Source organism: Cherax quadricarinatus, chromosome 1 (genome assembly GCF_038502225.1).
Source record: "Cherax quadricarinatus isolate ZL_2023a chromosome 1, ASM3850222v1, whole genome shotgun sequence".
Lineage (NCBI taxonomy): Eukaryota > Metazoa > Arthropoda > Malacostraca > Decapoda > Parastacidae > Cherax > Cherax quadricarinatus.
This window is the reverse complement of record NC_091292.1, coordinates 89,801,666-89,818,586: the sequence shown is the minus strand read 5'-3', so window position 1 is coordinate 89,818,586 and position 16,921 is coordinate 89,801,666. Positions and strand designations below refer to the sequence as shown.

Sequence of the window (16,921 nt, the reverse complement as noted above, 5' to 3'; positions counted from 1 at the left end):
TATTAAGTTAGCAATAGAACTAAGCATTAAAAACAATAAAAAAGTAAAATACACATGTAGTACACTCATTACTTACCTTAAATTATTTGTAGTCTTAATCTATGGTGAGACAAGTAGTATTTATTGTAAGAAATCAAATGCAGTATGTATGGTAGCCAGCCGGGCTACCATACCATGCCAGCTCATCCACACATAATATTCTATAACATTTAAGCATCCCAGAGTGATAAAATGCATATATGATTCACTCATTACTTACCTTAAAATATTTGTAGTCTTAATGTAGGGTCAGAGGTGAGTAAATGAGATAAATCAAATAAATGAGAGAGAGAGAGAGAGAGAGAGAGAGAGAATGAGTACATGAGGGAGGACAGGCGCAGAGTTATGTAAACAAACCAGGCGAACGCAAGTTTTGTAAACAAACCAGGTGTACACATCTGGTTTGTGTACAAGTTGTCTCTACATTGATATGGTAGAATAAATAAAGAAAAACACTCCCATTCTCATGTAACACCATTTTTAGAAGAAATGACGCTCTGAGTGAAGGCAATGGAAATAAGTCACTCTGTCTGACTTTTTTGGGTTATTCTAGGTTCTCTACACATATGCTGTTATGTATGATATTCTATGTAACTGTATTTAGGTATACCTGACTAAACTTACTTGCTTACATTCGAAAGGAATAATTTTCTACAGTTACCCCCAGTAACACATTTTCTCTGATGTTGGACTAGAGAAAATGTTTTTCTTGCCGTCACTCATAGAAGTCTGGCTCCCACATCTCGTATTTATGTTTATTCTACTGTGGAGTGTATTTATCTTCTTTATATGTTATGTATCATGTTTATTATATAATTTTGAAAAAATATCATTGATTAATGAAAATATGTATATTAACGTAATATACGACATTTAACCCTTTGAGGGTCGACAGGCCCTCTCCGAAACTCGTTCTCAGGGTCGGCCAAATTTAAAAAAAAAAAAATTATTTTCTCTTATGAAAAGATAGAGAATCTTTTCCCGATCATAAAGACACCAAAAGTTTGAAATTTGATAGAAAACTTACGGAATTATGCTCTCGCAAATTTAGCGGTCTCGGCGATGTTTACGTATCGGCGTTTTTGCCCACTTTGAGCCCCATTTTCGGCCAATTTCACTGTACTAGTCGACAAAAAACATGAATATTTCGCTAGAACTCCATTTTTTCTATCGAATGGGTGCAAGAAACCACCCATTTTTGAAATTCAACTATCCAGTACAGTGGACCCCCGCTTAACGATCACCTCCAAATGCGACCAATTATGTAAGTCTATTTATGTAAGTGCGTTTGTACGTGTATGTTTGGGGGTCTGAAATGGACTAATCTACTTCACAATATTCCTTATGGGAAAAAATTCGGTCAGTACTGGCACCTGAACATACTACTGGAATGAAAAAAGTTCGTTAACCGGGGGTCCACTGTACAGTGGTCAGAATTTAGCAATTTTGCCAATTTCACACAAATTTCAAAAGATGCCAATTTCCGAATAGGGTCCAGAATAAACAAGAAAGACATTCCTGGCACTAAAATGACATTTCCTCTAGTCATTAGTCACGTCTCAAGGCCCCTCTTATATTCTTTTGCTTTCCACTTTGAATTTTTATTTTCACAAAAAATATAAGATTTACTGTTATGCAGACTACTGCATTAGTGTAAAAAATGGTATAAATATTATTGGTGCACTTGTGAAAGAATATTAGACTCACCAGTTGACGTGTATTGCACGCTTGGCATGATTTGTTTACTTTTGAAGTTTGGTAAAAATCGAACATTTCTGCTACTTTGAGCTCAATTTCAAGGCACCTTTCATTGTAAAACCAGTCAAAATCATCTCAATTTCTGTAATATGTCTTCCATTCTATAAAATGAGACCAAGAAAACTAGAATACAACAATAAATACCATACGAAAATACACTGCAAAGTCGCTGATTTATTAAAAAAAAATGGTCAAAGTTTTTTTTTTCTCATTATGCACTGTGTGCTGCAGGATTTTTTTTAGACTGTGCACACTGACCACATAGATCCATTCTTTCATATGAAGGCCTACCAGCTTTCTCCCACTAGATTTGAGGCCGCTAGAATTTATGAGTACTAGTACGTCAAAAACCCCTACGCGTAAGACGTACTAGTACGACCAAAACCCTCAAAGGATTAATGAGACTTGGTGATCATCATCACCACCATCACCATCACCATCATCATCACCATCATCATCACCATCATCATCACCATCATCATTACCATCATCATTACCATCATCATTACCATCATCATTACCATCATCATCACCATCATCACCATCATCATCACCATCATCATCACCATCATCATCACCATCACCATCATCACCATCATCATCATCATTATCATCATCATCATCATCAAAAACAACAACAACAACAACAACAACAATAATCATCAATCATCATCACTAATATGGTGTCTCGGGACATAAGACACTTACTGATTTTAATATGTACCTGCACGCCAGCACAGTGTGTAAGTTTATTTATGTACAGGTATACATAAGTATAATTATCAGAGTATATATAAAATATGAAATAACTTTTGAAAACACTTGAAATTTTGGAGTTCCCAGACATAATGGAGAGACTTAGTGCTTACAGATCTCACAGAGAATGTAAACAAACCGGGTAGGGCACAGTGACTGCATTAGAAAGTCAGGTGGGGGGGAGCCGTATAGAGAGTTTTGGTCATAATTTGAAATGACCGTATTAGCGGAATGCCGTAAAGCGGGGCCCTACTGTATTAAGTTAGCAATAGAACTAGGCCTAAAAAAAATCAAAATTACAATGCATATATAGTAGTGCACTTATTACTTACCTTAAAATATTTTTGGCCTTAACATAGGGTGAGAGGTGAGCAGTATTTATTGTAGGAAATCAGGAAAAGATGAAACCAGACTCTGCTAGCTTTGATTTTATCTTCAGCAGGTTCCTGAGCTCTCTCAGCCTTCATATAATTGAAGAACTTATGGAAGGAGCAGGTGTAATTAGGAAAAAAAATTTCTTACAGAAAAAATAGTTCATAAATCTGGCAATATTTTGGTGCAATCAACTTGTTCATACCATTTTTCTAAGTATTTTTATAGCAATTTTATCATTATATTTGATTAAGTCATCAAAATGATGCAGTGACATTGTATTATACAGTGGAACCCCAGTTTTCATCCTTAATCCATTCCAGAAGGTTGGTTGAAAGCTGAAATGGACGAAAACCGAAGTAATATTTCCCATAAGAAATAATGTACACTGTAAATCCAATTAATCCGTTACAGGCATCCAAAAATATTAAAAAAAAAAATTCATTTTATAGATAATAACTATAGGTTTACATAAAGAAAATGAGAAATAAATATAAATGATTAATTTTAATGGATAAATGAACATTTAAATCACTATTACATACCTTTATTGAAGACTCTTGTTGGCCACTTACATCCAATGTCATGGACTTCCCCAAAGTCACAGTAGATTCCACAACAGGCATAGGGTTGTCAAGTTTATGCTAACTTGTATTTAGTAATAGAACTAGGCATTAAAAACACAATAAAAAGTAAAATACATACATAGTACATTCATTACTTACCTTAAAATATTTGTAGTCTTAATGTAGGGTGAAAGGTGAGTAGTACATAGGTAGGTAGTAAGTAGTGTAGGTAGCCGGTAGATGTAGGTATGTAGTCCACCTGGTTACCCCAGAGCCATATTATTACCATCGACATACCATGTTTACTGAGTTTAATTGTTTCTAACAACTACCTTTAGATGCCATCATAAACAAAGGGAGAAGTAATGAATAATTCATGCCGAGAATTGTAAACAAAAGCGTTATGTATTAACCCCTAAATGGTCTAAATGTATATATATGTTCTCTCGTGTAGCGCCCCAAATTTTTGGAGAAAAAAAATAGTTTTATTTTTTTTAAATAGGAAAAAAAGAGCATTTGGTACCCAGGCACACACTCATTCTCTCCTGTCTAGGTGACTCAGGCTTATCGTGCCAATGTTGAATGAATGACAAAGGAAACGTATATATACGTTTGGGGCGCTACACGAGAAAACGTATATGTACATTTGGACCGGCTAAGGGGGTGACTGGGCCAACACAGATTCATACACATTTTCTCTGGTGCTGGACCAGAGAAAACGTAATGTTTTCCCTCCTCCCAGCTCCCACCCCCTAAATAGCATATAAACATTAGATGTTTTTATTACATATTAGTATTATTACTATGGCGTTAAGACTAGAGGGACACTCATAGTGTACCTAGGATAACCCACAAAAAGTCAGAGTGCCTTATTTCCATGAGCAGCCGCGTCCCATAGCAGGCGGACTCATCTGGTACAGACGATTTTCGAGTGGATGTATAAAATCCGGGGTAAAAATTTGCCAAAAAAAAGTGGTCGAAATTTGAATTGTACGATATTCAGACCTAACGATAACCGAGGTTCCACTGTATATGTATTTTTTTTTTCAGAATATAATTAGTGTTGTGTCAGTGTTTAGAAAATACACTACGTGGCATCTTCTCCAGCTACTACAGAGTGGTGGGTGAGGCGGCTGCTCTCAGTTTTCCTTCTAATCCTGATAAGATCATATGTCACTCACGCTTTTGATTTACGATGTTTCACATCCCTAAATTTTCATAGATAACATTTTTGTATTTTCCCCAAAGGTCCCAGCTTCAATAATCCTACTAGGCAGACTGTTCCACTCATGAACTACCCTATTTCCAAACCAATACATTCCTATATCCTTTCTAAATCTAAATTTATCCAACTTAAGCCTATTTGACTGAAGATAACCCAACTGTTGCACGTGTGTCTTAATCTTCAACTTCTCTGTACTTTTACCATTTTGAGCAATATTGTCAGACAATGCAGCACACCGGTGTCTTGGTATAGAGGACATGTCCCATTCTTAGAGATAGGAACAGGAGGCAGAGGGTGTATTTTCCTGGGGCTGGGATAGAGGATATTAGCCATCGTGAAAGGTAATGGGAACAATCCTATAGTCTGGCTTTAGTAAAGTTTTCTTTGTTATTCATGAATAGATTGTTGTGATTTTTACAGACATTATTCAGGAATCATGGTTTTACAAATGAAGCCTCTCCTAACTTAGCAACATACAGCTTCTTCTCACTTAGTGACGTACTCGTTTACTGACAACTTGGACTTATGATGGGCTCTCAGACCAATATGCATACCTAACTAATATATATATTAAGAGTTGATTTCTTCTATTCTTTTTATTACAGTATACAGTACACTACTGTATAAACATTTAAAAATATACCAGCAATGTTATAAATGGTGCAAAGGTGATATTAAAACAATATCAAAGATTGTTGACACAAACCTACTACCATAATAGTATGATCCTCACTTAACGATGAATTCGTTTACCAATGCAGTCTTAGGAATGGAGCGCCATCGTTAAGTGAGGAGAGGCTGTATACAAAGGGAATTTGTAATAGCCTTTACTGTTGAATGGGATGTGTTTCCTTTGGACCATATTCTTGAAAAATGTCCAATGTTTTAGCAAACAGTACAGTGCTGTACATATTTTTCCATTTAGTGAATTAACTTTTCTTTTAATTTTGAATATCGTACCACCACAAGGTTGCATTTCTCTCTCCCAATGCTAATTCTATGGATAATACTTTTAAGCACTTGTGATATATGGTTACATATACAGAAGTACAGTATGTAATTTCATTAAATTTGGGGAGGGGGGGAGTACTAAACCAGTAGGGATCATGCAGCACTTGGGGAATGGGAGGTAATCAGGCTTGAGCCAAGGAAGGGAAGGACAAGTTAAGTTCCTTGTATCAAGAATACAATACAGTACTGTACCATATTTTTGTTGTTAATCATGGAACAGACCTCTGTTTAACCCCTTAACCCTTTCAGGGTCCAAGGCCAAAATCTGAAGTCACACACCAGTGTCCAAGAAATTTTGAAAAAAAAAAAAATTAATTTTCTTACAGAATTAAAGAGCATATTTTTGTGAAGGTAATAAAACAAAAAAAATTAGAATCTGATCAGCACTTACCGAGATACAGTGCCAAGAAGTTTGTAGAAAATGATGTGGTGGCGGCAACATCGACGAATTCCACATACGCGTATTATATTATTTTGTTGTTTTAGTTGTTTTTTCTTTTCTTTTCCAATTTTTTTCTATTCCTACTAACATTTGGGGCCTGAGAGACCAATACTGTATATAATTGATATATATATACTCACTGTATTGAACACAATAACCGCACTAAAGTTATTATCATATTATTGTTTACCACTGTTGTTTATTACAATAAACATGCACAAATATTGTATAATACTAATGTTCTATCATATATTTACATATTTACAATCACTGGACATGGTTTTAGAACTGCTGGAGCTTGTGGAACTCCTTGAAACAAGGCACCATGCACAGAGGCACCTTACATTCCTCACACATAAACCGAGTGTCTTTGCATCTTTGTTGCCGTCGTTTTGTTTGTGCACAGACAATGCATCTCTTCTGAGCAAATTTCTTTTGAGTTGAAGGAAGCTGTATTATGAAATGATCACCTTCTCTCCTCAAACGCTTGGGTATATTGTGATGAATTCGAGGACCATGTTGTATTGCAGGTGTTGTTACCTGGTACTTCATTATGAGTTGTCTGACAACAGACAAACAAAATTCACCATACGGTGGTCTGTTACCAGTCTTTATTTGGTACATATTATATGCATTGAGCATTGAAATGTCCATGAGATGGAAGAAAAGTTTCATGTACCACTTGTAACTCTTACGAACACAGTCAACAAAACCAATCTGCATGTCACACTTGTCAACCAAGCGCATGTTTTGTGTATAATCAATCACTGTCACTGGTTTTCGAATACGTTCATTAGTCACTCGATCAACTTTGCCACTGTCTTGCATTTCATTACGGTGAATGGTTGTCAACAATGTGACATCTCGTTTGTCATGCCACCGTAATGCCATGATGTCATTGGCAGTAAACACCTGCACATCATCACCACGAACACCTGCGTTGAGCCTGGGCATATGTTTACGATTAGAACGTACTGTGCCACACACATCTGTCTTGTTCACTCGCATGAAATCACTGAGTAATGGGTTTGTGTACCAGTTATCGGTATATAATGTATGGCCCTTACCAAGATAAGGTGCCATCATGTTTCTCACTACGTCACCTGATATACCCAATAACATCTTGGTATCTTTCAATGTTTTACTACCCGTGTATACAACAATATCCAACACCAGGCCACTGTCACAATCACAGAGTACAAACAGTTTTATACCAAAGCGTTTCCTCTTGCTCGGTATATACTGCTTGAATGACAGTCTACCTTTGAACAAAATCAAAGACTCGTCAATTACAAGATTCTTGAATGGATAAAAGTATATCCTGAACTTTTGTTTGAGATACATGAAAACATTTCTAATCTTGTATAACCTGTCACTTCTGTCAGGCCTGGTTTTGTCAGAGAAGTGCAACATACGTAACAGTAAGATAAACCTGTTCACTGGTATTATTTCACTGAAGGATGGGGTACAAATTAGCCGATCTGTGGACCAGTATGCTTTTATATTATGCTTATAGACGTGAGGCATAAGCATTATTGTTGCAAAAAGCAAATACATTTCTGCAACAGTCGTCTCTTTCCACCTGTGTAGTCTTGACTGTGGTGATAAGATCGTATTTGCCATGGTGTACTGAAAATACTTATTACTTTCCCTGACAATAATTTCCATCAATGGCTGGTCAAAGAATAATTCAAAGAATTCCAGTTCATTGGCCGTGGTTCCAAGGGGACAGGTAGGTAGAATTCCACTTTGAGAGTCATCAAAGTGGTGAGGGCTAGGAACAAAATTGGGATTTTGCTGCCAATCCCAGATACGGTTTGCTGGTGGATACTGGACATCATAGGCTGGTTGTACGGGTGGTTGTGGCGGGCTGGTGGGTGACGCTCCGCTTTGTCCTTGAACTGACGAGTCAGCAGCGTGGGTCCCCGCGTGGCACAGCGAGTCACGCATGGCGGTGCCACTACCACCACCAGCCCCACTAACACCATCCACTGATGTCTGTGGCCCATCCATGCCAAGTGTAGCCACATCATCCTCACTATCACTACCTAAAACGGGTGTAGGGCCACGGGATGTACTCCGGGATGTACTCCGTCCCCTGGGCACAGCATAGGGTACACTACCCGAGCGCATGCGGCGGCGAACATACCGACGCTTCACTGGTGAATATGTTTCCTCACTATCACTACTCGAATGATCGTCGAGCGCAATAAAATCACAATCCACGTCAGAATCATCGTCATTACTGAAGTCAGAGGCCAGGCCACGGGAAAATATTAGTTTTCTCTTACGTTTAGGAACACCCGACCATGAGTCACGAGTGCACACCAGAGGTAGAAGGTCGAGGATCGTCGGGGTTTTCTGCACTATTATCGATATCCTGGTCATTATTTTCGGTCACTAACTTATCAAAGCCGTAGAATTCGTCTTCATTTCCACTTCCATCAGTGTCAGAACTATCAGACAGGAAGAGGAGAGTCCCAATTTTCCGGGGAGTGAGAGCTGACTTGCGACGAGGCATGGTGAACAAGGGTGACTGAGCCGGCGTTCCCACAATGCTATGCAGGCGCCTAGATTTTTTGTTTACGGCGCACACCCACGGCGCAGACCCATTCTCTCATATGTAGGCCTATGAGCGCTTTCGCGCTAAATTTGATGGCACTAGAATTTTGGCGTAGATCTACGGTTTGGACACTCACCGACCAGCCGTAGATCTACGGGACGGACCCTGAAAGGGTTAACTGTCCAAATGTAGATCTATGTTTTATTTTTCCTACCTCCATATTTGGCACGATTGGCCTGAGATACCTGGTCAGCATAGAATGGGTCTTAACACTCATTGTATGCAGTATTAAAAAAATCTGGGACCACTTAGTACCTTGTGGGAGCACCAGTTCAATTGAGCGCCAACTAGAGCAAACAGTGGGTCAAACACCTGGGATTCACTGATTTTTATATTTTTTATTATTAACACATCAGCCGATTCCTACCAAGGCAGGGTGGCCCGAAAAGGGAAAACTTTCATCATCATTCACTCCATCACTGTCTTGCCAGAGGGGTGCTTTACACTACAGTTATTAAACTGCAACATAAACACCCCTCCTTCAGAGTATAGGCACTACTTCCCATCTCCAGGACTCAAGTCCAGCCTGCCGGTTTCCCTGAATCCCTTCATAAATGTTACTTTGCTCACACTCCAACAGCACGTCAAGTATTAAAAACCATTTGTCTCCATTCACTCCTGTCAAATACGCTCATGCACGCTTGTTGGAAGTCCAATCCCCTTATACACAAAACCTCCTTTACCCCCCTCCCTCCAACCCTAGGCCGACCCCTACCCTGCCTTCCCTCCACTACAGATTTATACACTCTCGAAGTCATTCTGTCTTGTTCCATTCTCTCTACATGTCCAAACCACCTCAACAACCCCTCCTCAGCCCTCTGGATAATAGTTTTGGTAATCCCACACCTTCTCCTAATTTCCAAACTACGAATTCTCTGCATTATATTCACACCACACATTGCCCTCAGACATGACATCTCCACTGCCTCCAGCCTTCTCCTCATTGCAACATTCATCACCCATGCTTCACACCCATACAAGAGTGTTGGTACAACTATACTCTCACACATTCCCGTTTTTGCTTCCGCGGACAAAGTTCTTTGTCTCCACAGACTCCCAAGTGCACCACTCACCCTTTTCCCCTCATCAATTCTGTGATTCACCTCATCCTTCATAGATCAATCTGCTGACAAGTCCACTCCTAAATATCTGAATACATTCATCTCCTCCATACTCTCTCCCTCCAATCTGATACAGGAAGGCCCCGCTTTACGGCGTTTCACTTTACGGCGTTCCGCTAATACGGACATTTCAAATTATGACCAAAACTCGCTATACGGCTCCCCCCACCTGACTTTCTAATACGGTCACCGTGCCCCACCCTGTTTGTTTACATTCTCCATGAGCTCAGTAAGCACTAAGTCTCTCCATTTTCTCTGGAAACTCCAAAATTTCAAATGTTTTTAAAAGTTATTTCATAATTTATATATACTCTGATAATTATACTTATGTATACCTGTACCTAAATAAACTTACACACTGCTTTCATGTAGGTACACATTAAAATCACTAAGAGTCTCTCTACTCTTGATGCAATAATAATAATAATAATAATAATAATAATAATAATAATAATAGTAATAATAGTAATAATAATAGTAATAATAATAATCTCTTGGGCGCATTAATGTCGCATATTACGTTAATATAGACATTTCCCTTAATCTATCTATGATATTTTTTTCAAAATTATATAAGAAACACATTATGTAACACACAAACATGATACATGCACCCACAGTATAAAATTTTTTAATGCTTAGTTCTATTGCTAATTTAATATATGTCAGTGTAAATACGTTATCTAGCATTTATATGCATTTACAAGGAAAATAAAAGGGTGTTCCACTTTACGGCGGTTTCCGCTTTACGGCGGTAGCCTGGAACCTAACCCGCCGTATAAGTGGGGCCTTCCTGTATCCAGTCTTTCGTCACCTAATCTTTTTGTTATCCTCATAACCTTACTCTTTCCTTTATTCACTTTTAATTTTCTTCTTTTACATAGCCTACCAAATTCATCCCCCAACCTCTGCAACTTCTCTTCAGAATCTCCCAAAAGCACCGTGTCATCAACAAAGAGCAACTGTGACAACTCCCACTTTGTGTTTGATTCTTTATCTTTTAACTCTACACAGCTTGCCAAGACCCTAGCATTCACTTCTCTTACAACCCCATCTATAAATATATTGAACAACCACAGTGACATCACACATCCTTGTCTAAGGCCTACTTTTACTGGGAAATAATCTCCCTCTCTCCTACATACTCTAACCTGAGCCTCACTATCCTCGTAAAAACTCTTCACTGTTTTCAGTATCCTGCTTCCTATACCATACACCTGCAACATCTGCCACATTGCCCCCCTATCCACCCAGTCGTATGCCTTATCTAAATCCATAAATGCCACAAAAACCTCTTTACCCTTTTTTTCTCATTTTATGGTCAAATGGGTGAGTGAGTGTAAGTGTGAACCACCAGGTGGTATTCGTGTAATTAGTTGACAGGGTGTATCAGGGAGATTAGATGTTTTTTAATGGTAGTTTTGAAGGTGATGAATGTGTCTGCAGTTCTAGAGTTTTCAGGTAGGGTGTTCCAGATTTTAGGGCCTTTGACATACATTGAATTTTTGTAAAGGTTTAGTCGGACACGGGAAATGTCATAGAGATGTTTGTGTCTGGTGTTATGCCTGTGGGTTCTGTCACAACTATCAAGAAAGCGTTTTAGGTCAAGGTTAATATTGGAATTTAAGGTCCTGTAGATGTAGATTGCACAGTAGTAAGTGTGGATGTACTGAACAGGGAGTAAGTTTAGATCTATGAAGAGTGGTGGGGTGTGTTGCCAGGGATGGGATTTAGTGATTATTCTTACTGCGGCTTTTTGTTGGGTTATTATTGGCTTTAGGTGTGTTGCTGCAATTGAACCCCAAGCACAGATAGCATAGGTGAGGTATGGATATATAAGTGAATGGTATAGTGTGAGAAGGGCAGTTTGTGGCACGTAGTATCGTATCTTGGAGAGGAGCCCAACCGTTTTGGATACTTTTTTGGTTATGTGTCGGATATGGGTGCTGAAATTCAGGTTGTTGTTGAGGTATAGGCCTAGGAATTTGCCCTCATTATGCCTGGCAATTAGAGTGTTGTCAATCTTAATGTTAATTTGTGCAACTCCTGCTCTGCTACCAAACATAATGTAGTAGGTTTTGTTACAGGCTTTCATTTTACACTCACTTGGCAGGATGGTAGTACCTCCCTGGGCAGTTGCTGTCTACCAACCTACTACCTAGGATTATTATTATTATTATTATTATTATTATTATTATTATTATTATTATTATTATATACTCCTGCATATCCAAAACATTGCTGGGACCTATAAATACAGTGGACCCTCACCTAACGATATTAATTGGTACCTGAGAACGAATATCGTTAGGCAAGTTTTTTAGCGTTAGCCGAGGCAAAATGTTAGCGTTAAAATGTATCTTTAGGCGAATTTAACGTTATGCGATGCGTTCGTTAGGCGAGGGTCCACTGTACTACGTATATATTTCTAGACAACAGTATGTGACTAAGGTAGGTTAAATTTTTCACCTGTCACTGTGTTTGTGACTATTTGAGTACTATTTCAATACCTAATATTAGTGTCAGAACAAAGATTAGCTATGAAATCACAAGAACTACTACAAATTGTAATTATCAGAACATAAAAATTACACAAATTAAAAAAAAATGAGAAAAAAAGGTATATCGGCAACACGTCTGCAAGCAGCAGCACTTCATGTTGCCATCAGGTGAGCGACAAGCACCTAATTTGTGACCTTATATCTCTGTAAGTACTGACTCTAAATTTTTTTTTTTACATTACTTTATGTAAAAAAAATGCCCTCTTTATTAAAAAAAAAATAAAAATACTGGGGGAGAGAATGTAGATCTACGTTTGGACAGTTAAGGGGTTAATTATTCCGTTCTACCCCTATTATATGGAGCAAATTATTCTTCTATAGCCTTAGTATTTTTTTTGCCATCTTTCAGTGGTTATCAGTGAAGTTTTTTATGCTAAGTTTTTTTTGGAGGAAAGGAGTAGTGTTATTGAATGAGTACAGTATTTTTACTTAAGCTGTTACTTTTAAAAACACTACTTTCCTTATATTCTAGTACTGTAATGATCTTACATTTCCAGTGAGATTTTCTTAACCATATATTAGTGTTGCACTACCATGATAGCCAAAGATACAATTCCATACAACAGTGGAACAAAGGGGCATGTACAATTATTTACTTTATACAACTGCTCATTAATAAACTCATAATATTGCAGGTTTCAGAGCTTTTGCAGTGTTTGATTCTAATGTATCAAGCAGATGTTGGTACACGAAAGAAATTGAATGTGCCTCCAATGGACAGTGTTGATTACCGAGCTGCTTGTTTTTGTCATCGTACACTAGTAGAAATGGGAAATGTGTGTTCCAACTGCCTCTCTGTGTACTGCAAAGCAGTACCACTCTGCTCTACATGTAATGTCATCTTTCAAACAGAGAGACCTCTAATGAAAATAGTGAAGAAGAAAAAATAAAGAATACAAAATCCAAAATAATCAAGAAGGTAATATATTATTCTTAAATTTGGGGTTTTAATAAAGACATCATTTGTGCAGTGATAAAGTATTTTATTAAAGACTAATTCAAATGCACAAAGCAACATAGCAGCAAAGTCAAGACTTTTTTTTTTTTTTGTCAACAAGTCAGCCATCTCCCACCAAGGCAGGGTGACCCAAAAATGAAAATCCCCAGAAAGAAAATACTTTCATCATTCAACACACATAATCACTGTTTTTGCAGAGGTTCCCAGATACAATAGTTTAGTTTAGGGATTGGCAGAGAGCATGTATAGTCCCTTTATATAAAGGGAAAGGGGACAAAAGAGACTGTAAATATTATAGAGGAATAAGCTTACTGAGTATACCAGGAAAAGTGTACGGTAGGGTTATAATTGAAAGAATTAGAGGTAAGACAGAATGTAGGATTGCGGATGAGCAAGGAGGTTTTAGAGTGGGTAGGGGATGTGTAGATCAGGTGTTTACATTGAAGCATATATGTGAACAGTATTTAGATAAAGATAGGGAAGTTTTTATTGCATTTATGGATTTAGAAAAGGCATATGATAGAGTGGATAGAGGAGCAATGTGGCAGATGTTGCAAGTATATGGAATAGGTGGTAAGTTATTAAATGCTGTAAAGAGTTTTTATGAGGATAGTGAGGCTCAGGTTAGGGTGTGTAGAAGAGAGGGAGACTACTTCCCGGTAAAAGTAGGTCTTAGACAGGGATGTGTAATGTCACCATGGTTGTTTAATATATTTATAGATGGGGTTGTAAAGGAAGTAAATGCTAGGGTGTTTGGGAGAGGGGTGGGATTAAATTATGGGGAATCAAATTCAAAATGGGAATTGACACAGTTACTTTTTGCTGATGATACTGTGCTTATGGGAGATTCTAAAGAAAAATTGCAAAGGTTAGTGGATGAGTTTGGGAATGTGTGTAAAGGTAGAAAGTTGAAAGTGAACATAGAAAAGAGTAAGGTGATGAGGGTGTCAAATGATTTAGATAAAGAAAAATTGGATATCAAATTGGGGAGGAGGAGTATGGAAGAAGTGAATGTTTTCAGATACTTGGGAGTTGACGTGTCGGCGGATGGATTTATGAAGGATGAGGTTAATCATGGAATTGATGAGGGAAAAAAGGTGAGTGGTGCGTTGAGGTATATGTGGAGTCAAAAAACGTTATCTATGGAGGCAAAGAAGGGAATGTATGAAAGTATAGTAGTACCAACACTCTTATATGGGTGTGAAGCTTGGGTGGTAAATGCAGCAGCGAGGAGACGGTTGGAGGCAGTGGAGATGTCCTGTTTAAGGGCAATGTGTGGTGTAAATATTATGCAGAAAATTCGGAGTGTGGAAATTAGGAGAAGGTGTGGAGTTAATAAAAGTATTAGTCAGAGGGCAGAAGAGGGGTTGTTGAGGTGGTTTGGTCATTTAGAGAGAATGGATCAAAGTAGAATGACATGGAAAGCATATAAATCTATAGGGGAAGGAAGGTGGGGTAGGGGTCGTCCTCGAAAGGGTTGGAGAGAGGGGGTAAAGGAGGTTTTGTGGGTAAGGGGCTTGGACTTCCAGCAAGCGTGCGTGAGCGTGTTAGATAGGAGTGAATGGAGACGAATGGTACTTGGGACCTGACGATCTGTTGGAGTGTGAGCAGGGTAATATTTAGTGAAGGGATTCAGGGAAACCGGTTATTTTCATATAGTCGGACTTGAGTCCTGGAAATGGGAAGTACAATGCCTGCACTTTAAAGGAGGGGTTTGGGATATTGGCAGTTTGGAGGGATATGTTGTGTATCTTTATATGTGTATGCTTCTAGACTGTTGTATTCTGAGCACCTCTGCAAAAACAGTGATAATGTGCGAGTGTGGTGAAAGTGTTGAATGATGAAAGTATTTTCTTTTTGGGGATTTTCTTTCTTTTTTGGGTCACCCTGCCTCGGTGGGAGACGGCCGACTTGTTGAAAAAAAAAAAAAAAAATATAACATATCCCTCCAAACTGCCAATATCCCAAACCCCTCCTTTAAAGTGCAGGCATTGTACTTCCCATTTCCAGTACTCAAGTCCGGCTATATAAAAATAACCGGTTTCCCTGAATCCCTTCACTAAATATTACCCTGCTCACACTCCAACAGCTCGTCAGGTCCCAAATACCATTCGTCTCCATTCACTCCTATCTAACATGCTCACGCATGCTTGCTGGAAGTCCAAACCCCTCACCCACAAAACCTCCTTTACCCCCTCCCTCCAACCTTTTTGAGGATGACCCCTACCCCGCCTTCCTTCCCCTACAGATTTATACGCTCTCCATGTCATTCTACTTTGATCCATTCTCTCTAAATGACCAAACCACCTCAACAACCCCTCATCAGCCCTCTGACTAATACTTTTATTAACTCCACACTTTCTCCTAATTGCCCTTAGACAGGACATCTCCACCGCCTCCTCACTGCAGCATTTACAACCCAAGCTTCACACCCATATGAGAGTGTTGGTACCACGATACTTTCATACATTCCCTTTGCTTCCATAGATAATGTTTTTTTGTCTCCGCATATACCTCAATACACCACTCACCTTTTTTCCTTCATCAATTCTATGGTTAATTTCATCCTTCATACATCCATCCGCTGACACGTCAACTCCCAAATACTATCTGAAAACATTCACTTCTTCCATACTCCTGTCCAATTTGATATCCATTTTTTCTTTATCTAAATCATTTGTTACCCTCATCACCTTACTCTTTTCTATGTTCACTTTCAACTTTCTACCTTTACACACACTCCCAAACTCATCCACTAACCTTTGCAACTTTTCTTCAGAATCTCCCATAAGTACAGTATCATCAGCAAAAAGTAACTGTGTTAATTCCCATTTTGTATTTGATTCCCCATAATTTAATCCCATGCCTCTCCCCAACACCCTAGCATTTACTTCTTTTACAACCCCATCTATAAATATGTTAAACAACCATGGTGGCATTACACATCCCTGTCTAAGACCCACCTTTACCGGGAAGTAGTCTCTCTCTCTTCTACACACCCTAACCTGAGCCTCACTATCCTCATAAAGAGTTTTTACAGCATTTAGTAACTTACTACCTGTTCCATATAGTACTTACAACATCTGCCACATTGCTCCCCTATCCACTCTATCATATGCCTTTTGTAAATCCATAAATCCATAAGTAGTGTAATCTGCAAATAATATGGGTTTAAAGAGTTTAGATGCATGGTAAATCATTGATGTAAATGAGAAAGAGAAGTGGGCCAAGGACACTTCCCTGTGGGACCCGAACAAAAAGAGGCTGAGTAGTGGAGTTAGCTCCATTTGTGTATACATACTGGTTTCTATTGTTAAGATAGGATTTTAGGTAATTGAGAGAGTGTCCTGCGATCCTGTAATATGCTAACTTTTGGTGCAATAGGTCATGGTCAACTGTATCAAAAGCTTTATGTAAGTCGATGAAAAGTCCCAGGGGGAGTTCCTTTTTTCTGAGTGCCATATATATTAGTTCGAGCATCATCTTTTT

At 38.5% G+C, this 16,921-nt stretch overlaps 1 protein-coding gene across 4 annotated transcripts in view; it reads left to right on the top strand.

Moving 5' to 3' along the window:
• Window positions 1-16,921, top strand: part of Tfb4 (transcription factor B4) — a 43,493-nt gene that overhangs the window by 23,123 nt on the left and 3,449 nt on the right. For all 4 annotated transcript variants that reach the window (XM_053777905.2, XM_053777891.2, XM_053777897.2 and 1 more), the window contains one exon: window positions 13,110-13,393. In XM_053777905.2, the coding sequence (XP_053633880.1) occupies window positions 13,110-13,364 (255 nt within the window). In that variant the 3' untranslated portion in view covers window positions 13,365-13,393. The remainder of the gene's footprint in view (window positions 1-13,109; window positions 13,394-16,921) is intronic.